This window comes from Vulpes vulpes, chromosome 1 (assembly GCF_048418805.1).
Source record: "Vulpes vulpes isolate BD-2025 chromosome 1, VulVul3, whole genome shotgun sequence".
Taxonomy (NCBI): domain Eukaryota; kingdom Metazoa; phylum Chordata; class Mammalia; order Carnivora; family Canidae; genus Vulpes; species Vulpes vulpes.
Window position 1 is genome coordinate 149,915,790 of NC_132780.1, and position 23,442 is coordinate 149,939,231.

At 43.7% G+C, this 23,442-nt stretch overlaps 1 protein-coding gene and 1 long non-coding RNA gene across 14 annotated transcripts in view; both read right to left on the reverse strand.

Annotated features, from left to right (window-relative positions):
* Positions 1-250: 250 nt before the first annotated feature.
* On the reverse strand, positions 251-8,857 carry LOC140595157 (uncharacterized). Its single transcript, XR_011996556.1, has 3 exons — positions 8,788-8,857; positions 8,319-8,404; positions 251-357 (listed from the first exon to the last, which is right to left on the reverse strand). It is a non-coding gene; the product is annotated as an uncharacterized lncRNA (long non-coding RNA).
* A 10,679-nt stretch (positions 8,858-19,536) lies between these two features.
* KLHL31 (kelch like family member 31) overlaps positions 19,537-23,442 on the reverse strand; it is a 141,375-nt gene continuing 137,469 nt past the window's right edge. For all 13 annotated transcript variants that reach the window (XM_072734043.1, XM_072734071.1, XM_072734083.1 and 10 more), the window contains one exon: positions 19,537-22,942. In XM_072734043.1, coding sequence (XP_072590144.1) covers positions 22,210-22,942 — 733 coding nt within the window. In that variant the 3' untranslated portion in view covers positions 19,537-22,209. The remainder of the gene's footprint in view (positions 22,943-23,442) is intronic.

A 23,442-nucleotide genomic window follows, 5' to 3' on the forward strand; every position in this document is an offset into this window, starting at 1 on the left:
CCCCCCTCCCCCCGCCCCGTTTTAATCTTTATGCAGCATTGTACTGAGTTCTGCTCAGCTTCCTGAGGTTTTCATCTGAGACGGCAGGAGGTATATGAAAGCATATTCCACTCATGCCGGCCCACAAGTTGGACTCCAGAGGACTGGACAATCCAGAGAAAGTTCTCCATCCTCTGCTCACTGCCTTGTAAACTTGCCTTTCAACTCCATACACTTCCTAACTCTAAGGAGGCGAATACCTTATTATCTCAGGAGGGAAGGCCAGGATCCCCACAGGAAATTGTGTAGAGTCTTCTGTGTGCCTGCCTTCAGCCTGGAGCTTTGTATTTGCTATCTCATTCCATCCTGTCAGCAACACTAGGAGGGTAAGAAATTCTCCATTTTTAAAAATGTTAACTTCCAGTATCGTTAACATATGGTATTATATTAGTTGCAGGTGTACAGCTTAATAATTCGAGAATTCTGTATATCGGCCGGTGCTCATCATGACAGGTACACTCTTTAATCCCAATCACCTATTTCACTCCCCCACCACCCCCCGCCCCTCTCTGGTAACCATCAGTTTGTCTCCTAGAGTTAAGAGTCTGTTTTTTGGTTTGCATCTCTCTTTTTTCCTTTGCTCATTTTTTTTGTTTGTTTCTTAAATTCCACACAAGTGAAATCATATGGTATGCATCTTTCTCTGACTGATTTCACTCAGCATGATACTCTCTAGCTCCATCCATTGCCAGTGGCAAAATTTCATTCTTTTTTTATGGCTGAATAACATTCCATTGACTGTATAAACCACATCTTTATCCATTTATCTATCTGTGGACACTTGGGCTGCTTCCATAATTTGGCTATTGTATATAATGCCACTATAAATATAGAGGTACGTGTGTCTCTTAGAATATCTTTGTGTTTTGTGGGCAAATAACCAGTAGTGCGATTACTGAATCATAGGACAGTTCTATTTTTAACTTCTTGAGGAACCTCCATACTGTTTTCCGCAGTGGCTGCACCAGCTTGCTTTCCCATCAACAGTGCACGAGGGTTCCTTTTGCTTCACATCCTTGCCAACATTTACTGTCAAAGAAATCTCCATCTTATACACTAGGAAATTGAGCCCAAAGAAGGCATGGGCTACTTAGTTGTGTCTGTCAGCCTGTGTAATCCAAAGCCTTGTCTACACTACTACTTCCTGTGTGAACTAGTACCACCTACTGTCACCTGGCAGAAAGCAGAGCCTTGAGGAAGGGACCGCTGGCTGAGATGTGTTGACCAGGCCATGAGCATGAGGGAAATAAGGCAGTTGTGGGTACTGGGGGTGGGGGTGGGGTGGGGGGTGGAAGTCAGGAAGTTACAATAATGTGGGAGGCAGGGCACTGCAAGAATCTGGGGAAATAAAACATTTTCAAACTTCACATTTCTCCCTTAAGGCCAGACCAAGTTGGAGCTTGTTTTATAGCAGAAATGAGGCAGCCAGACTGGTGTGTAGGGCAAAATATTTCTGCTGAAAAGCCCAGTAAGTATCATTCTCATGAAACAGTCTTTTCTAAATCTAGGGCCTTCTCTCTTAGGTGCTCTGTAGAATGGAGTGTGCATGTTTGTGTGGGAATATATTGGCCACAGGTCTCCATCTTTTACTTTTCCTCTCCATATTGTTTAGTGTCTTTTTTCCTCTTGGTCTATCCAAAGATACTGGTCAAGGGAGCCAAGGAAAGTGCTCTCTTTTATCCAGAGTTAAAAGCTCATATATGGATAGATGGCTGTGTTAGGTAGGAGAGCACAGGATCTGGTTATAGCAAAACTGGGCAGCACATCTGTAGCTCCAGATGCTGAGGCAACCTCTCTGCCCCCCTTCTACTCCCCACAAGGCACTGCATGGGCTGCCAAGAGTTTTTACTGGTCTCCACAGATCCTTTTCTACCTGCCAGACTCAGCATGATCTAGGCAAGGATCATTTGTTTCTAAGGATTGAAAGTAACTGAATGTAGCTCAAGTAAAGAAAGGTTCACCAGAAGGATCTGAGGTTATGCCCTGGAGTTCATTTGCAGGAAGTGTGTCTGGACCTCCTGGGAACTTTTTTCTGTCTTGCACTGTCTCCCTGGTTGAGGTTCCAACTGCTCCTGCTATTTCCTAGGACTGTCGTAGCAAGGCCCACCTTGTGACATGACTACAAGGCTGTAACAGCTACATAACTGCTCAATTTTATTTTAAAAAGTTGTGTTCCTCTTACCCAACGTGTTGCAAGTTGTTACAAGGGATGCTGCAAAATGCTTGCAGTAAAAGTCTCGTTAATTCTTGTTCATTTAAAAACATTAAATGAATTGCATTTAATTTTCACGCAAGTGCAGGATTGGAGACTTGTCATATCAAGACTGGATAGTCAAATAGATAATGACAGGGTGCCAAAATTCCAAAAAGGTTAGGAGTCATTGTTGGGGGTGGTCAAAGAATCTGTTTCCCCCGCAAGGCATGTGGCTTCAAGCCAGTGTATCTCATACCTCATAATTTGTTCCCCTCCATTCTCTTTTCTGTTTTCCACCCCCTTCTCGTAGTCAGTTTAATCAGGGGGATATGGAGTGTAAGGTATCTCTGTTAGGCTTTTAACATCCAAATAGTTACTTCTGAGATACATGAAGACCTGTAAGGGTTGGGTGTGCTGTTCTGGTTCTTATTCTTTGAAAGTTTGAAAATCTTTATTTTTGTATCAAATATTTGACCAGAGGTCAGAGTCCAGAAAGTCAGACCTGACTCAGATGGTAAACCAGTGGGTTATAAAGAGTTACATAAAGGTCACTGAACCTAAACTGATATAGAGTAAGGGACTAAGATTAAGGAACAGAAAAGCAAATTTGGATTCACTTAAAGAAATAACACAAATAGAGTGTTCAGGGGCGATAAAAAGTGTAAAGAATTTGCAGTAGTCTTTGTTCTCAGATAAATGACAGGTTGGCCACCTCTATTGCTATAGCTGTGACCCTACTGTAGTATTTATACTAGTGTAAGCTCCAGAAGGTGGGGCTTGATGAATCCTGCACACTTGCAGAGTGTTCGGTCAGGGCAATACTGAAAGTACTAGGATGATCAATGCTGTCAAGACTAAAAGATCAAGAGATGATCTTTGGTCAGATTAGATAAAGAAAGGACATTCAGAGACACAGAGATATGGAAGCAATTTTCTGCTCTCCTAGGTGAGGATATACAACAGATTGCAGCAAGTATTTGGGTGAATCCCTCCATCTAGGCTTGGAGGGAATTCATGCCCCTTGGCAGATGGGTGGGAGAAATTTCATTAGTCCTAGGTGTGCTTCCAGGGCCGCATATCCAGAGCCTTTTAGTTTTAAGGCAAGATTGGGATCCGTATTCCCAGTCCCTTTGTGAATGACCTCGGAGAATGAGGCAAAGGAGACAAAGATGCCACCTTTAATCTACCCTGGAGGAGTTCCTCAAGCCTCATTAGTATCCCAACTGTTTGGTCTAATTGAATGGTGCAAATACAGTATTCCTTTTTAACCTAAACTTGATTGTTGGATTGATGGATTGATTGATCAGTAGACACTGGGGACTTAAACATGAAAATCATGTGATCAAAACCCTTGAGGAGCTCAGAGTTTAAATGAGGAATATAAATATTTATGATATTGTGTGATAAGGACAACAATAAAGCAAATAAAGATGTAAGGAATCTTCTGGCTTTGCATTGGATAAAATGTCCCTGGGAGGTCCTTGACCTGCAAGCTTGTATAGGCCCAGCTCCAGCTCTAGCTAAATGAGTCTAAAGATAACATATTATCTCATATCTGGAGCCATGCCCATCATCTGAAACTTCCCAGTGGCTACCAAGTTATTGGTCTGTTCCTTACAGGCCCATTAATTATTATCCATCCCACATTGCTACTTCTGGAACAGACAGCAGACAGGTAGCATCAGGAACGATATTTCATGGGTGTGTCCCAATAGATCTTTGAAATAGGCCTATTTCCACTCTGGCTTTTGCTGGGGAACCAGCACCTTTGCTTCCTGATTTCTATCACACACCTTCCACCTTCTGGTAGCCCTGTCTCTCCAGGCCAGCTGGTAAAAGAGCCAAAGGGCAAGAAGCCAGTCATGGAGGGACTTGAAGCTTAAAGAATGAGGAGCAAACACTTAGCACATCATTATCATGGAATATTTATCAAGACATGAAAATAGATGGCCCTGGTGAAGCTATACTGGATTAATAGACTGCTTCCTACTCTTAGCTGTTCCTTCCGTGCTAGTATTTTCTTGCTTCACACAAAAGTATAAAAGACATTCTGTTAGGAAGATGAAAAAAATATTTGTTTTCAACAAAGCTTATGAGGGTTCAAGGATCACCTATCTATTGGCCAAACTGTGTTTCAGTGGAGTAGAAATAAAATCAGAGAAATAAATGCAGGTAGTCTCATTCTACTTATAGGCAAATTTTCCAAGCCTTTCTTTTCCACCTGAAAACAGGAATTGAGAAATAGTGAAAAGACACTAAGTAGACTAGAGTTTCAGCATCCTAAAGATGCTGAAGTAAATGCAGCATCTTAGAAGTAAATGCTTGATTCCAGAAGCTCTCTGAATACCGTGTAGCCCTGAAGAAACTACAATTGCTGGCTCAGACCTTAAAAAGATATCATATATTGGATGCTTTTCATAATGAGACACACTTCTAAGTGACACACACACACACACACAATTTATATACATATTATATACACTAATATACTATATATACACTTATTTATTCTTTTAGGGCATAGAGGCTTAGCAGAACTTTCAGGTTCTGGTATGTTCTAAGACAAGTTAACCCAGAAACTGTCATGAAAAAATAGATTCAGCAAAAAGGGACCAGCCAATATGTTACGTAGAAGTCCCCGTGGCTTAGTGGCAGGGATTGGACATTGTGCCCTTAGGGGAAAAACGATGAGGTCAGAACAGACTGGGAGAGATCAGGTCTGGCACTTCTGCAGCAGGCCTGGATTCAAAGATGATCTGATGGGAAGCCAGGCAGACAGTTCGACAGAAGCATTCATCCATAGGGGTTGGCCAGAGAGGAAGAGTTTGGATTGAGAATGTGGGTGCACCAGATCAAAGCAGGAGGCCCGAGGAAGGGGTGCAGGGCCCTGGAGAGAAGTGTCAGCCCCTGGGATAAAGTGGTAGTTGCTTTTCATACAGAACTGGTATGTGGTTTCTCTCAGGGAACCCTGAGAAGGCCATGGGGTCTCCAGCACTATTTGGACATACCCTCCTATGGTTTGGTGACCCAGGCAAATGAAGAGACAAAGTATAACAATAGCAGGGAGCAGTTGTGCCAGATTTCACCCCAATATTAAAAAGTAGTTACAAAAAGTAGAAGAGGATTTTTATACCCTACTGTGAGCCCTAGAAGGGCTATCCTGGACTGGGATTCAGTCTTCTTTTCAATCAGGTCTAGGATCCTGATTGTTAATAATACTGACTTTTGGCAAGAGGATGATTATGATTACTCAGGGTTTTGGTTGTTTAAATCCTACTTGGCTTGTACCAATAGGTATGAATGCCAAGCTTTTACCGCTGAGTCCATAGGCTTGTCAAAGGAATGGTAATGTGAAGAGATTTGCTGCAAGCTACTACTGTAACCCATGCATAATCCATTCTTGTTTGGTGTCTTGTGGTATTCTGTAGTTCCTAATCCCCTAAATCTGAATAAAGGGTTGGCAAACTTTTTCTGTTAAGAGCCAGATAGTAAATACTTTAGGCTTTGCTAGCAACATTCAGGTCTGCCATTGTGCTGGGAATCTGTGATAGGATAGTAAGACAAATTAGGTACAGCTGTGTTCCAATAAAACTTTATGCACAAAACAGGAAGCAATCAGATTTGGCATGTGGGCCGAACCCATGATAGAAATAAACAGACAAATAAATACATTTTTATACTCTCCATGAACAGCTGTTGTATTCTAATTGTCTTTTCCTAAAGGACAGGGAGAAGGAGGAACTATTTTGCCTGCATTGTCAGTCACTGTCACTGAATTGTAAGTCGCTGTCATTTACCTTCTCTCTTACATTTGTAACTTTGGAAGCTAATGGCCTTATACCAAACTTCCTGCCTGCTTTTAAGACACAGAAGGGGCTGGCATATGTTATTTCAGGTTTTTAAATTTTTTTTTATTTTAAAGAGGGGAATCCCACTTGCTATTTATACAAAGAATATCCTCTGGTAAGAGCTGAGTAGCATCCCTTTAGTGGCCTCTACTCTTTCTTTCTCCCATTTCACTGGCAACAATGACCATCTAAATAGCCTTTGTAATTGTACCTTCTTTGGAGTGGCTCATCCAAGTAAAGGGTTAATAGGTTTAAAAAGGAGGCAAATGCGATTTCTCCTAAAATGCAGAAAAATGCCAAACACAGGAGTGAAAAACTACAAGAAGAGATTTATCCTGACCCAAATAAAGTCCAAAGGTTAAACGCATTTGCCCTCCTTATCTCAGGAATGAAAATGCTCAGACGGCAGGGCACCACCTGATTAACACTAGATTCTCCTCAGCAATTAGCAAATTCAACCCTTGTTCTCAGTTGGGTTGTGTCTTCTCAAAGATCTAGTGAAAGGCTGACTGACCCCTGGGACCTGTGAATGTCACCTTACTTGGAAACAAGGTCTTTGCAGATGTAATCAAGTGAAGTGGAAGTCATTAGGGTAGATCCTAATCCAGTATGACTGGTGTTTTTGTAAGGAGAGGGAGATCTGGACACAGAGACACACACGGGGGGAATGCCACATGAAGATGCACAGGGAGAAGTGGCCACGTGACAACAGAAGCAGAAATTGGACGGGGGTGGCCACAAACAGAAAAAAAAAAAAAATCAGGGAGGACTGGCAACTTCCAGAAGCTAGGAGAAAAGCATGGAATAGGCTCTCTCTCAGAGGCCTCCAGAAGGAACCAGCCTTGCTGGCCCCTTCATTTTGGACTTCTAGCCTCCAGAACTGTGAAAGCGTAAATTTCTATTGTTTTAAGCTGCCCAGTTTGTGGTAATCTGTTATGGCAGTCTAGAAACCTAATGAGCCAACCACGGGCTGACGTCAAATAACTCAAATAAAGTCTGCTGCCCGCTCCCCTCTGCTCATGTTTGTTACATGTCCTCCTCCTCCTCCTCACTATCTAGATACCTCAGCGATGGTGTAAGCTTATAATTCTCTCATCGTATGCAGAGGCTACATTCTGATTTTATTTTGATTTGTCTTTCAGATCACTCGGGACTTTCAAAGTCAAATGGAAGTGATCGTTTTAATACTTTCCCTCTTTTCCTGATGTGAATTCAGAGCCAGGCCAAAGGCCGTTGGGCAAACTGTCAGCAACTGATAGTATAACTGAAAAACCTGATATGTCAGCTATTGTTCTACTGTATTAGCTTCTTTGGGTACTATGAACTCATGAAATATAACAAAGCACTGTATTGTCTAAACTCTTCTGAATATATGGCTGGTGATCACATAACTCCTTTTGTCTTAGTCCGTGCCTGTCAAAGAGGAATTCTCTGGTGTCTTTGTTTCCCTTTAGAGCTTTCCCCTCTAATTTGATCTGTACTTGATGACATGGTTATAGAGAACACCACGTACCTGGTAGAGCAGAATCGCACATAAGCATGGCTAAAGTCATTCTGCGATGCAGGAAGGAAATTTCTCAAGCAGAGGAAGTCTAAGAGCTGACATTTCTTGAGTGATTCCCTTGTGTCAGACACTTCTCTAGATGCTTGGCAGCAGACAAAGTTTTTATTCTCACTAGGACCTCAAAGGGCAGGTGCCATTGCTCATCCCTTTACAGCGAAGGAACCAATTTATGGCAGTGATAAGTAATATTTAGCCAAGATCACAGAGCTGGTGAGGGCCGAGGCTGATTATGAACCCAGGTTGTCTGGTTGCAAAGTCTTTTCTTTAACCATTACTCTGTTTCTTTTCTCCCTGGGAAATACTACCGTCCTGGATGTTTTCCTCACTGAAAATCAGTGTTTTTATATCCTTTTCACCTAATGCGAACTTTGTACTTGCCCGAGGTTGCTGGATCATCCTTGCAGAAAGGGGACTGAGTGAGAGCCGCTGGAGTCCAGCTCTAGCGTGTTCACGATTGGATGATGTTACAGATATCTCCTGATCTTTGAATGATCTTGGCCACTTGGGCACCATTTTTAAGCAGTCACATTTTCTCTAACTAGTCCTGCCGACTGGAAATATCACAACGTTTCCAAATTAAATGTTTTGTTTTTGTATCATGTTATTATATGATGATATTAGTGAAAGTGATAGTGATTCATTGCAAGTCTACTTACCCCCATACACAACTTACATTTGGGGTGAGATATCAGAGACCCAGGAAAGAGAGGGCCAGAGTCCAATGCCTCTCCTAGGGGAGCTCCTACGGTCCAGCAGCTCCTAATGTTGAAGTGGTCAAGAGGTGAAAGGATTAGGGAATGGATGGGTCAGAATTGCTTCTAGGATACAGGTTTAATCCCATTGCCCCCAACACCCCCTAACCTGTGAAATTTTTTAAATTAAAACTCTTTTATCTTAAAATGACTTTCACAGATAATACAATCTACTTATATACATAATTAAAAATCAGTGTAATGCCCCAGCTGAATCATAAAGAAGAAACAAAAGGAAAGTAAGTAGAAATTAAATTAATATGATTACTGTTCAGGACCAACTATACTAATGTCATAATGATGTAGTCAAATGCTTCCACCTGTATTTGCAAATACAAGTATGCACACCACAAACACGTAGTGTGACTCACATACCAAAAGTAGCCTTACCTCAGGAGATAAGATTTTCCCGGTGGTGAGTAATCTAAGTTATTAATAAAACAGCATATAATCTTCCCCTGGTTACAAAAAAAGAAAAAAAGTCATCAATAAAGCAACATACAATTTTCCTTCAAATTTAGTGGCATTGCTGAGATATCCAGCCTATATCAAAATCAAGCAAAAACACTTTAAATAAAAATACTTTATTTATTTATTCATGAGAGAGACACGGAGAGAGAGGCAGAGACATAAGCAAAGGGAGAAGCAGGCGCCCTGAGGGGAGCCCGATGTGGGACTTAATCCCAGGACCCCGGGATCATCCTACCCCCCGAGCCAAAGGCAGATGCTCAACCACTGAACCACCCAGGTGCCCTGAAAAAATGTTGTGTTAATGTGGAAAACACACTTGAGTCCTGAATTTGTCACGTGCTTGAATTACTTTGACAGTTAAGTAGGATGTGGAACTATTTAGTTGTGGGGCCATCTCACGTGTTCCACGGTATCTACCATCACTGAACTTCAATTGTTGGAACCAATGACCGCCCCCGTAAATGTTCACTCTTTTAGGGGTTGTATCACTCCCACTGGTGGCCACTAGGCTAGGGCTTCCTTATTCACAAATCTCTCCTCTCCTGTCTCTGTCTCCCCCTCTTCTCTTTCCCTCTGCCACCACTCTTGTTCATCTTACCTTCTTACATGGTCCTTTACTTTCTCCCCTCCTTGCTCTGCTTTCCCCCATCTCCTCCTCCTTCTCCCCTTCATCAGGGGATGATGGAGGCCCTCTTTCAATAGCAGAGTGGCAGGTTTCTTGTCTCTTATGGAAAGTATATCTCATGAGACCGCCTGCAGCTGTCTTTCCAGCCCTGAGCATCCTCATGTTGCATTTTTTTTTTCTGTCTTCAAATTTTTATCTGTAATTTCAACCACATACATCAGAAAATATGATCTGAGAAACACTGTGACATCAGAGCCTTAACTCTTTAATATACTTTTAATGTAGACTCTTAAACACCAAATGATGGCTAAAATATATATACATTATTGCCTTTAATGTTCATCTTATCCCAATTTTACAGATAAGGAATTGAGACACAGAAATTAAATGACAGGCCAAGCCTGCAGAGCTCATAAATGGCAGACCTGGGATGTTCTCTTATGCACTAGGCAAGGGATGCTATGGAATCAGTTCCTATCCCCAGAGAACTGGCTACCTGGTGCATATGAAAAACCTACAAAGGAACAGGTGAGAATCAGGCATTTAATATTTATTGGGTATTGCCATTGTGTCATTAATGCTTTACATGCATCATCTATTTTTTTTTTTTGAGAGGGTGCATGCACATGTGTGCACACACATGGGATAGGGGGCAGGGAAGGGCAGAGGGAAAGAGACAGATAATCTTAGCAGGCTCTACCCCCAGGGCAGAGCCCAACAGCTCCAGGTGGGGCTTGATCTCATGACCCTGAGACCATGAACCAAGCTGAAATCAAGAGTTGGATGCTTAACTGACTCTGCTACTCAGTCACCCCTTGTTAATCTTTTTAATAACCCTGTAATGGCCATGCTTTTATTGTTTATTTTTTAGCATCACCACCAGTGTCCCACTGACAGATAAGGATGAGAGGCAGAGGCTGCCAGTAAGTATCAGGGTTGGGTTAGAGATGCAGACAGATTGTCTCGGGAGCCTGGGTTCTCATCCACGACTCTAAGCCCAGGGATTTCAAGAGAAGGAGATGTTCCAGCAGCTGGGATCAGGGAATGGCATTGCAGCTGAGCTTAGGGATGGGGGATTTCCACAGGTGGAGATGGGGAAGTGTATTCTGTGCCTGGAATGGGTGGAGCCTGGAGGAGCGAGAGGAGTGGGACTCAGGTAGTGCTTTCTCTTCTTCAATTTTAAAGGCATATATAGTTTTTTTTTTTTTTAATTCCAATTGAATATTGAAGAGAATGAACTTCACTGCTGAGTATCTATAATTAGAATAAAGATATCTGTATCTGTTCTGGGCGACTATTGAAATAATTTGTGAGGGATCCCTGGGTGGCGCAGCGGTTTGGCGCCTGCCTTTGGCCCAGGGCGCGATCCTGGAGACCCGGGATCGAATCCCACATCAGGCTCCCGGTGCATGGAGCCTGCTTCTCCCTCCGCCTGTGTCTCTGCCTCTCTCTCTCTCTCTGTGACTATCATAAATAAATAAAAAAAAAAAAAAAAAAAAAGAAATAATTTGTGAGAAGGCACCGTGGTCATTCCTGCCTGGAGCTCTGTGCACTATGTGGACCCGGAAATGGTTTGAAGGCAAGAGCTGGAGCTCCTACTTCATATTCCCCCTTCTTCTTCAAGTGTCGGGTAATGACACAGGCCCCAGCTTATCCTGGAAAGATACTAGAAGGCCTGAGGAGGGAATAGAGGTGCCAAGACTCAGAGGAAAGGTGCTATGAAACTCTAGGGCATCAAACATTTTTGTTACTCTGATTAATGTCTTTTTAAATACATAGTAGTAATTAATGTTGGCCACTGGCAACTCAGGATAGAATTGGCATGACCTTGATTAGTCTGTAGTGACTTGGTGTTTTCACATACACGATCTAATTCAATCTTTATAATCATCCTATGAAGTAAGCAGGATGGTTATGATCAATTGCCATTTTTATAAAAACTGACACCTGAACCATTTGTTTAGCAGATGCTGGGTCTAGGTATAAAATTTCAGTCTTCCAACTCTGAGTTTAGACTACTTTCCAAGAAGAGGCATTTTTGGGTCAACCCGTGCTAAGTTTCTTGGCAAAATTCAAGACCAGGGCAGCCCGAGTGGCTCAGTGGTTTAGCGCCACCTTCAGTCCAGGGCCTGATCCTGGAGACCCGGGATCGAGTCCCACGTTGGGCTCCCTGCATGGAGCCTGCTTCTCCCTCTGCCTGTGTCTCTGCCTCTCTCATTCTCTCTCGGTGTTTCTCATGAATAAATAAATAAAATATTTAGAAAAATTTCAAGAACAAGAAGAGCACAGACTTGGTAATGGTCTTTGAACATACTACATAATCCACAGTGGCACTGAATTCCTAAATATTTTAAAAAATTCAGCTCCAAGTTTGCCTCTTTTGCTTTGACTCCTCCGGATATTATCTGCCACCCATGCAGCAATCCCATGAAGCTGTGTACCTACCCCTGTAATTACATATATTCAGTCATACAGCAACAATTTGTGTACATGTCTGCCTCCCTAGACTCCTCCCACCATCCTCCTATCCCCCAGAGGACAATGAGACAAGGGCTGGCATCCTGGGTCTCTGGCACCTAGCAGGTTGCTATAGGTAGCAAATGCTTAAGAAGGATCTTTATTTTTTTCATAAAAGGAAAACTTATTTTGACTGCATAAAATTTGGAAACATTTAAACAGTGAGGAATATTAAAAATGAAATAAAATTAACAAGAAATAGAAAAATAAACAAATGGTTGCAAAATGTGGAATTCTCTAATCTATGAATTAATAATAATAAAAATGTTGCTAAGTTTAGTTGGGGATGATGCTGCCATTTGGGGTTGTGTGTATGTGCTGTTTTAAAAACCAATACAAAAATTTGGTGGTAATATTAACTTAGTTTTACTGATTTCTAATCAGCTTGGAGAGTTTAGAAATGGCGTTTATTCTTCTGAAATATCTCCATTTGGTCATGTCAAAGTTCAATGATAATTTAAGTAATAATGAGCATTTTTCTTTGAGCAAAATACAAAATGTCATGTACATTCTACAGGGTCCACTGAAGTGGAAATGATGTATGCACAAGAATTATAGAACAACCATCTGTATTTGAAAAACACCACCTTAGGAATTATTATTCATTCTATCAGACCTCACTAACAGCAAATGTAGCATCGGTTAAAAAATACTAGTTAAACTAAAAAGAAATATATCAAAATGACTTTTAAAGAGAGAGAACACAGGCAAATCATCCGTGGCTGTGTATACATAGGGGTCAGGTGCTTTGAAAGTTGTATCAAACCTGCATATGACCCCAGATCCCAGAATCTTCACAGCTTAACCTCACTCTTCTCCTGGGGACCTGACCATCCAAGGGATGCCCTGATTTTCTCCAGCCTGTGCCCAGGGTTGGTCATTGAACAGCAGGGGCTTTAGTTTTCTATTGTTGTTGGACAAATCACCCTAACTTAGAGCCTTAAAGCAAAACACATCTATTGCCTTTCAGTTCTGCATGTTGGAAGTGTGGGGTTAACTCGGCTGGTTTCTCTGCTCCAGATTTCACAAGGCTTGTCATCGAGGTATTGACAGGAGGGGCTCTTATGGAGAGGCTCATTCCACTCTCATTCAGGTTGTTGTTGGCAAAATCCAGTGCCTTGTAGCTGTAGGACTGCGAGCCCCATCTCCTTGCTACCTGCCTGCTGGGGGCTGTCTATAGCTTCTAGAGGCCTTTCTTCAATCTTTGCCCATGAACACCTACACCTCAGAGGCAGCAATAGTGCAGCCAGTCCTCACACTGGAAAGCTCCCTGACTTCGCTGGAAAGATTTCTCGCTTTAAGGGCTCTGGTGATTAGATTAATCCAGGCTCATCTCCTCACCTCAAGATCTGTAACCTTAATTACATCTGTAAAGTCCCTTTTGACATGTAATGTAACACACGCACAGGATCCAGACGTTACGGTGTGGGCATTAATCAGCCTGCTATAAGACCACTTGGAAAACTAGAATTTAAACCTTTCTTCAGCTGACTATTGCATGTTTTGCCATTTCCTGTTCCTGGTTGGTTGCGTTTTTCCTCAGTTGGTAAGGCTACCAAACAACTTTTTTGAGCTTTTTTTTTCCCCCATAGGAGATAATCAAACCAGTATTCAAAGAAGGAAGCTGCATGTTGCAATTCTTTCCCCAGGTCCCCAGCCATCTTCTGTTGGGAATTGTGCTTCTAGTTTACACTGCTGATGCTTTCCTACATTTTAAGAAGTTTTTTTCTTTATCTCTAAGGTAAATTACCTCCTTGATCAATTTTCTGCAAAGTTTTATTACATGTTCTTTTTTTAAAAAAAGACTTATTCATTTTAGAAATATTGAGAGGGAGAGAGAGAGAGAATGCATGCATGTGAATGTGGGAGGGACAGAGGGAGAAGGAGAGAGAAACCTAAGCAGACTCTGTGCTAAGCATGGAGCCAGATGCAAGGGTCGATCCCAGGACCCTGAGATCATGACTGAGATGAAATCAAGAGCCTTTAAGACATTTTCTGATGCGAGTTTTTAGGCATTTGAGGGATTTTGATTCATCTGCAAAGTAGCCACATGTCTGTCCTTGAAGGTGAGCTTTTATTACTCCGTGACATGAAATAAAAGTTTAAGTGTCTCACTTTTCTATTATTTGTCAGGAAGGTCTCCTGCAGCCTAGAGTGAAGAGATGAACTCGTTCAGATTTTTGTCAAGTGCTGCCCATCATGGCCCTTGTAACGTCAGAGGACTTACCTCCACTGGCAGGGAGGTAAGCAGTCCAGTCTCCTCACTGCCTTTACCATATTATTCAACCCTGGGCAGAAAATCTTTGGCCTAGCTCTTCTCCTCCTCTTTAAAGTACATGGGCTCTTTATTACAAAAAGCAAATACCAGAATCACCAGGAGACCCAGAGAGAACTGGGCATTGTTTCTAGCTTCCTGACAACCCTGGCAGGGCACAGCACAGCCACTCAGGACTGCTGGAAAGTCATTGTTGTGGCAGTCAGCAGGCCCTCCATCACTCCCCAGGGTACTGCAGGGCCACCTCTGGTCACCAGTATCCTGTGAGCCACAACCACTGGCACAGAACCCTGCGGAGTGTTCCACCTCCAGCCCAAACAACTGCCTAAATCCAGGACACACCATTGGTGGGACTGGGAGAGGGGGAGGCCAGCTTTTGTAAAAACGGTGCTGTCCAACTTTGCTCTGCCCCGGGAAAGAAAAAGTGCACAAAGAAATTGTTTGTATGGTGCACTGGGGTGCAGCAGGGGGTAGGGTGCAGAATGGAAAAGGCTGATGCAGCCAGAGAAGACCAGCTGTGAGCACTGGCCTCTCGAGGCTCTACCCGAAAACTTACAGCAAAATTTGGGCAGCAAACCTAGGAGGCATCAAAGCAGTGCTGCTCCAGAACCCAGTCTCTGCCTGTCAGGGCTTAATGGAGGTGCACGGCCACGGCAGAGGACTCACATCCCCCATCCCTGGGTAAGGTTCACTCTTCTGATTTAAAGTTTCCTTCTGCAGCCCAGAACTCTGGTCTGCCCACAGATATCACAGGACCTCCCTCTCTCTATTGCATTTGGTACAGGCAGGCAGGGGCAGAGGGCTTGACCAAAGGTACTGACTTACTGAGCGGGATTTCAAATGGAGAAATTCAGGAGAAATCAAGGGGGAACTGACAATGTCTTAATAGTTCATGGCTTTTTGATGGAGCCAGTTTATCCCCATTTCATCCAAGCATTCCATGGGGAGACTCTTCCACTGGCCCTGCCACTTTCAGGACCTGGCTCTCAAGGTTGTCTGAGGTTGGTTTCCAGTTGACCACATCACCTTCAGAAGTGTGCCTCCATGTTTCGTCTCTGAGGAATAACAGGCAGATCCCCCTTTCCGCTGAATTTGCCACTTTCTATCTTTTTAATACAACATCTCACTCTCCTATTATCTCTGGTCAACTTGGGCCCAGAGCCTTACTGTCTATCACCCAGGACTCTGCTTTGTCCTCAGCATCTCTCACCTTGAAAGAACTGAGAGAACTACTGATTGAAGCCAGTCTGGGGGTTCTGAAGGGTACCAGGGTTTGGGCTGCAAGTGCCCTGCTCCCCAGAGTCTCTCCACCTATGTCTTATTCCTGAATCAGAAGAAGGTTTCTGGGTGTCAGTGGGTAGGCTCCAAACTCTGTAGTTTCCTCCATGGGGCCAGGAACATGGCTGCCCTCAGGAAATACTTAAAGAGATGAACATTACCCATGAACTCATTTAGCTTTCATGTGAAGTAGGTGATGGAATGAGAACAGCTATAAATCTCAGACTGTAAACATGTAGAGACATGGTAAGATATAAATATAGATATGTCTACATCTCAGTCCTTATCCCTTTATCTCCCTATCTCTACCTCTTAGTTGGCATGAGATGAGGCTGCTGTAACAAAATACCAAAGACCAAGTAGCCTAATTTCTCACAGTTCTAGAGGTTGAAAAGTCTGAAATAAGGACACCTGTGTGGTTGGATTCTGGGTGAAGGCCCTCTTTCTGGTTTACAGATGACCATATTCTCAGCTGTCTACCAACACTCTAGGCTTACTGAATACCTTTAATGTATGTTGTAGACCTGTACGGGCCCTGAACTGAGAAAAGGCTGCAAGAGTTGTCTAGGCCTGTCCTTCAGAAAAGGCAAGATAAATAGAGGAGCTGAGTGAAGTCTTACAAGCCAGGAAAGGAAAAGAAGAGAACCCTGCTGTGGGCAGATCCACAGGTTGAGGGAAGGCAGTTTGCCTGGTAAGCAGTTTGCTTTGTGGGCAACCAGGGAGGAAGATGAGGGCAGTGGTTTCCAAAATGTAATCTTTCAATGTGCAGAGATGATACTATATGAAATCCTTTCTTCTCCCTCTTAGGCTTACTTGAAGTCTTTTTCTCCAGCTCCCCTGCAGCTAGATTATGGCCATATGTCTAGTTCTTGCCAAAATGATGTAGGCAGAATTGGCATAGGTTGCTTCATACCTGGCTCACCAAAAATGGGATCCTGTTTCCCCCTCTAATTGGTGGTAGTGATGTCTCCAAGATGGAAAAAGAATTTCTGAATGCAGAGGCTATGGTGATAACCTAAGTGTGAGCACAAACCAAAACCAGCCAGATACAAAGGCATGAGTCCTCGATTCACATCACTGGACACTTCCCTCCTGTGGGTACATTTTGCAACAGTGGGGGTGGGACTGGGGTAGAGAGAAATGCTTGTTGCAAAATCATGGTCTTGTTGCTTCCATTTTGACATATCACCACATCTGGGTGAGATAAACAGTAATTTTAAAAGGTGTTTTTTGAAGATTGCAATCCCTTCTACAGCTATGACAAAATATTGAGGCAAATCTGAAAGGTCATTTCTCCAAGATGAGACAGCCTGCCTTTAAAAGGTGCTTCTCTAAAAGGGATAAGAAAAGAAGCCATATAGGATTTTTAGGCTAACTAGAGGCTACTGTGTTTGTCCAAAGGTTGGGGAAAAGTGCCTCTCTTCCTCACCACTCTAAGGAGCATATCTGGTCTAAAACTGGGTGGAAGATTGGTGTTGGCATAGGGAATAATTCATCTCACACCTGTGTTCATAGCCCAACTTGTGAATGTGGCTGGAAAGGAAAACAGAGGGGCTAAGTAAAATGTTTCTAGAAGGTATAGGTTGGATTCCCTCTCTCCTTCAAGGCCTGACCCCTTTCCTGAAGTTGACTTCCTAGTGTACTTCCATACCACCACCACGAGGGGAAAGCCTAGAGGTGGGTTTGAATACCTTTTTGTCTCTAGTCTTCCTATCACATCTGCTGAACACAAAATGGTTATTCCTTTGATACATCCTAGAATGCCTTAGATGTCATTAATATCATTAAGTAATTTCATGTGTGCTATGAGTCGGAGACAGACTGGTATGTAAACATGGGAGAGGGTGGAGACCCGTGGGGAAGCTTGGGGTTCCAATGTGCAAGTTCAAAGACTACTCAAGGATAACTCTAGGGCACCTGCTGGTATGCTCAAAACTGGGAGGGTGGCACCAGCTTGTTTCTGTTTCCAGGCCATTCTAGTCTCTTTTCATGGTTACAAAGCTTGGAGAAGTTTAAGAAAAAGTAATTGCTATCATTTAGAATTTTCTAGAAATGACCACCTCACCTGAGTGTTATTCTTTAAGTACTAAGTCACATCAAAGATTGAGCATCCTATGTTGGTTACATTTCATTTGCTCATTTGGAAGGCGAAGTGGAAGAGTAAGGGTTTGCCGGTACAGCAATACAATTTCATTTCCTAAAATGTAGTTTCATTGCAGGTGATGACGACCCTGAGTTCATGCCAGGTTGGCTGTGGTCGGGGTGGGAATGAGGCTAGAAACCACCACACGAAATCTATGATTTCTAAGTGGTCAGGGCTGAGACAGATCAAATACAGGCTTTGTCTGAGCTACAAAGCAAGTCACTACTAATGTTTTGTACATTTTCTTTTACTAGTCTTCAAGCTATTTGAACAGCTCTTCAATTATGTCATTTCTTTTCTTGTTGTGTTTTGTTGAGGTGAATCATCATGAAAACTAACTAGAGGGAAAAACCACCCCAATCATCACACAAAGGACACTTCAAAACTACTCACATTTGATAATTGACTAAACTCTTACTGAATACAGCTTTATTGATAGTGATGAGGGTACAGACACCACATACATTTTAGTTTGTTGTTCCTTATATAGTACCAGAATGTTTTAAGCAAATAATTTGTTTTGCCAGAATTTGTTGAATAAATACAAAGTTTTTTTTTAAAGGAGTGTCCAAGACAAATATTATATCTCAAATTCTCTGAGAGGGAAATTTCGATGGGCTTTACCCTCTAAATGTGCTGGAGGGTAAATCTTTAATGCTTTAGATTCTTCAGTTCTCAGAATTACCATGGAGGAGTGTTTAGGAAATGATGCTATAGTTTTTACTGGTATGAAAAGACATACTGAAAAATAATTCCTTGCAATGCTGCCTTGTGCTAGAGAACATATTCATCAGTGGCTGGGGTGAGGACATAGCTCCTTCAGAGAACATTCTTCAGAAAAGAATTCAAGAAGAGTTATTCAAAGAAGATTACATAAACTTGTTTCTTTGTAACTCGGAAAAAATTAAATGAAGTGATTCTAATTTCTTTTATCTAGTATCTTGGATAAATTCTGAAGATATTTGGCCAAGATAACCAGCAAAAAATCGACCTTTTAACGCTTACATACTTCCAGGGAAGCCTCTAGTTATATGCATGTTTGTAAAATACACTTACTATAACTGCTGCTCTGCCTTAAATCATAGATCCATTCAGTACATTCTCACTTACTTCTTACCCTAGTTATAGCTCTTCACTCGTAACACCCCACTACCAGCGAATCATGGATTAGAATTATATTAATCTGTACCGTCACTGACCTTCTATCCATAACTGATAGCAGCAGCAGAGGAAGTAAACATAAAACTCATCCAATGTCACTGAAAGCAGCTGGTGCATCAGGAATGACAGTGGGACACCAAGAGTCTAAGTAAAAACAGACAGACTACATTCAAGTCTTGCTTCCTCGAGACTCACACAGCAGGTCTCTGGCCCATTCAGAAAAGGAGAGCTTACTATTTCATCTCCTGGGTAACTTGCTACTGCTCTGATTGACTGAACTGATGCGTTTATTTAATCACGGGACTTTGCAATTACAAGAACAATAGGCATCACAAAAATAATACATCCTTTTCTTTCAGAAAAGTAAAAGGAGATATAGTGTTGGAACCTAAGACTGGGAGTGTAACTGAATGTAAGCTTAAAACATTTTTAATAAGATTAAGTCATTTTCCAGTTGGGAAACATGGACAAACCGTCACGTTTTCTAGGAGCAACTGCTCCAATAGTGGGGTTAAAGGGTAGACTTCACTTACACATGAAAAGGGACCCAGGTTACTTTGATTCTATATACCTTCGAGTCTTTCAGTTGTTCCAGGACATGACACTTTGACCCACCTGTATGTTCCATGCTCCCTACCAATTTGCTATATGCCAGAAACTCCAGTACTCTAAGTTCATAATGGTCTTTATTTATTAACCTGATTGTTGAAACAGAAGACAAAACAGCAATGCACCCAGGAACCTGGTAAGCCCAGGTGAGTGTGTTTTCTGAGTCTTCAGATAAACAATGTAGAAAATACATTACGTGGTAATTTCAAATGATTTATCCAGCTCTAACATGTCTTCAGTCTCATGTCCAGAAAGCCACTGCCAAGTCCGTGTACAACCTCTCACCAAGCTCTGAAGGCTGAATAATCCTCTGCTTTTAATCTCTCCTCATTCTTCCAAGATAAAATGTTACAGTTGATTGATTCTTATTTCATTCCAAGGCGTAGGTCCTCCACTTGACAAAACTTCTAGGATCTCAATGGGAGACACATCTACTAGTGTACATCAGGAATTATGCCTGTTTGCCCACTTATGACCTGTGATTCATAATAAATCACCTTTATTTCTCTCAAAATTTATAATGTACTACAGGCTTCTTAATTTTACAAGAATATATATATATATATATATATATATATATATTGATGCCCGATTAAAAGATGTTAGAGTCACCCTCACATAGGTTTTGTAAGTTGTGTCTGAGATAATTTATTAAAAATGACAAGTTTATTTTACCAATGATGCCATAAAGGACAAAGGTTATCTATAGTTTGTACACTGATAACTTAAGGCGCTCAATGATTTAACTTGCTCCATTTAACTTTTTCTCCATAAACTGATTTCTTACACAGCTTCATTTTCCAGCCTGGACGGAGAAGGAGTCAAGGGAGCAGGTGCCTTTGGATCTGCTTCATACTCGGAGAAGCTCCTAATGTTCTGTGTGGGGTGGTGAAATAGCCCAGTGTTTTCATATGACTAATGCCTTGTTCTTGGCTTACAGTGTTGTAGGCTTTACCAAGTGTTAGCATTAAATATGCAGTTATTGAACTTTTCATAAGAGGCAATGATATAAAATTGTTCCACAAAGTGTACTATATGAACCACTTTTCACAGTTCAAATAAAATATTTTAAAAATAAATATCGAAACTCTAGCAATAACCTCTCTACGCAAGATAGGAGAGAGGGGATTAATGAAAACCCAGTTAAATTTCTATATATTCATGATTAACCATTTAAATAGTTTTATTTTCCAAAACCCAATTGCACATAACCCATAACTTATAGGCCACGTCTCCAGAACAAATAAACCACCAAAGAAAAAAGTGATAACTTATAAGAAAGGAAAATATGTGATATTTACTACAATCATTCCCTTGCTCCAAAACTTAGCAAATATATAAGAAAAGTGACATCAAGTGGATATACTTTAATTTGCAAAGGTAACTGGAGCAGATGAAGTTAAAACACATAGAACAGAACGGGCATACATTATTTTCATATTTGCATGTGAAATGAATGTATTGGCGTAAATTAAGAAATCAGGAGGACTGCTATGAAGTGGGAAACAGTGACATTTACCAACAGTAGAAGCCATTCATCCTGTTACTACCAGACCCAAGAATTCCAAATGTTCCTTTCATTCTCATGCATTAAAAAAAGTGGGGGAAATCAAATTATTGTTATCAGTTGTATAAACTTCGGGCTGTATAAGCTGTACATTGGTGGTCCTTTTGGCCATAGTTTTATTTGGTGTTCTTCTGTGGGGGCTTACATTAGGGTCAAGGTTGCATCTTGGTGTAGTTTTTAGGGTCAGAGTAAGGCTCCCGTGATACTTGCTGTTTGTTGTAACAGGGGACAAAGGTTAAATTCCAAATACTTCTAGGAGAAACAACAAAATGACCTAAATTTACACCATACCCTAAATGACTAGTAGTTAGTTTCTTCTCTGCGAGCAGCATCTTTTTTTTGATAGCAAATACCCTGGGGACTGGGGCACAGAGGAAGAAAAGAATAAGGGATAAATCAAAGGGAGCAGTGTGACAGTCCCAGGGCGGGGAATCCCTGTTACCTTCCAGTCAAACTTTGTTTTAAGCTTTATGACTTTATCATGGGTCATGGGATGCCTTTCAGTGTTCTTCACTCGGTCACGTCTAGGAAAAGAAACTGCGCTTAAATAGAGAAGTAAGTCTTTGTGGCTAGAGATGGGCTTCTACCTTAAAAGCTATGAGTGGGCAGGCCGGGTGGCTCAGCGGTTTGGCGCCTGCCTTCAGCCCGGGGCGTGACCTTGGAGACCCGGGTTCGAGTCCCGCGTCGGGCTCCCTGCATGGAGCGTCCTTCTCCCCCTGCCTGTGTCTCTGGGTCTCTGCTGAACAAATAAAAGCTACGACTGAAGTTTTTGACGTCCTAAAGAAAAAAGGAGGGGGAGGAAGATACACTTTTGTACATGAAGCTGCTTCCACAGGCTTCACGGGGGCTACAGTGTAGATGAAAACTCTGCAATGTGGGTGTGACCGCTGCGCAGGAAGGGCACAGGCCCGGTGGCACGAGGGCGCACAACGAATTCTGCCTGCCACCCAGTGGCCGCTGAGATAAAGGGTCTTCCCTTTGTCGCCAGGGCTCTGCAGCCGGCTTCAAAAAAAAAAAAAATTAAATTAAATAAAAAAAATAAAAATAAAAATCGCAAAACCGCCGGACACAGCCGAGGCAGGTCACGCCCGCCGCCCGGGGCCCGCCGCCCGCCGCCCGCCGCCGGGGCCCAGGCCCTCCGCCGCCGTCCCCGCGGCCGCCCGGCCTCAGATGCTGACGGGCGCCGAGGACACCGAGCTGGCCCGGGATTCGCGGCTGGCGCCGCCGGGCATGGGCAGGGCGCAGCAGGACACGCCCACGGTGGCCTCGGGCAGCTCGTCGTCCTCCGTCCACTCGTTGAGCTCCGGGCTGAAGCACTGGACGCACCGCTTGTACTTCTTCTCGCCCTCGTTCCAGCCTCCCAGCAGGTAGGCGCGGCCGTGCAGCGCCGCGGCGCCCGCCGTGCTCACGCCCACCGGCAGCGGCGCGGCCGAGCTCCACTGGCCCGTGGCGGGGCTGTAGCGCTCCACCGCCAGCACGTCCACGCGCTCCCCGCGCGGCCCCAGCTGGCTGCCGCCCATCACGTACACGCGGTCGCCCAGCGCCACGGCGCAGTGCCAGCCCCGCGGCGTGCTCAGGCCCGCCAGCTCCTGCCACGCGTCGCCGGCCGGGTCGTAGGCGCACACGGAGCGCGAGTACGCGCCGCCCACGTACCCGCCGGTCACCAGCAGCCGCCCGCCCGCCACCGCGCTGGCGTGGCAGCAGCGCGCCGCCTCCAGGCCGGCCTTGGGCTGCCACTGATTGCTGGAGGGCACGTAGCACTCCAGCGAGGCCAGGCCGCCCTCGGCGTTGCGGCCGCCCGCGGCGTACAGGAGCCCGCCGCACGCGCTCAGGCTGAAGTGCGTGCGCTTCTGGTTCATGCTGGCCAGGTGGATCCAGGTGTTGAAGCGGGGGTCGAATCTGCGAACGGCAGAGCAAGCGTGACAGCCTTGGCGGGCAGCCAGGGCACTGCACCCACGGGACCCCGCGCGCGGGCGCCCCCACCTGCAGGCCGCCGTTCCCCTCCGTTTCCCTCGGCCGGGACAGGGGTGACACCTGGGTACGGGCAAAGCGGGCCTGGGCGACTCCCCCCTGCTAACTGTGAGGCTTTAAGGGCCGCTCGGAGAGGCCCCCGCAGAGACCCACCTTTCCTTCCAGTCCCTCTTTTTTCCATACCCCGTACTATCCATCATGGGGAGGAATTCTGGGAGGAGGCGGTGGCAGCTGGGTATCTTTTTTTTTTTTTTAAGACTACATGTACTTTTTATTATTATTTTTTATTTTATTTATTCATTCATGAGAGACATGGAGGGAGAGAAAGAGGCAGAGACAGGCAGAGGGAGAAGCAGGCTCCATGCAGGTGCAGGGAGCCCGACGCGGGACTCGATCCCGGGTCTCCAGGATCACGCCCTGGGCTGAAG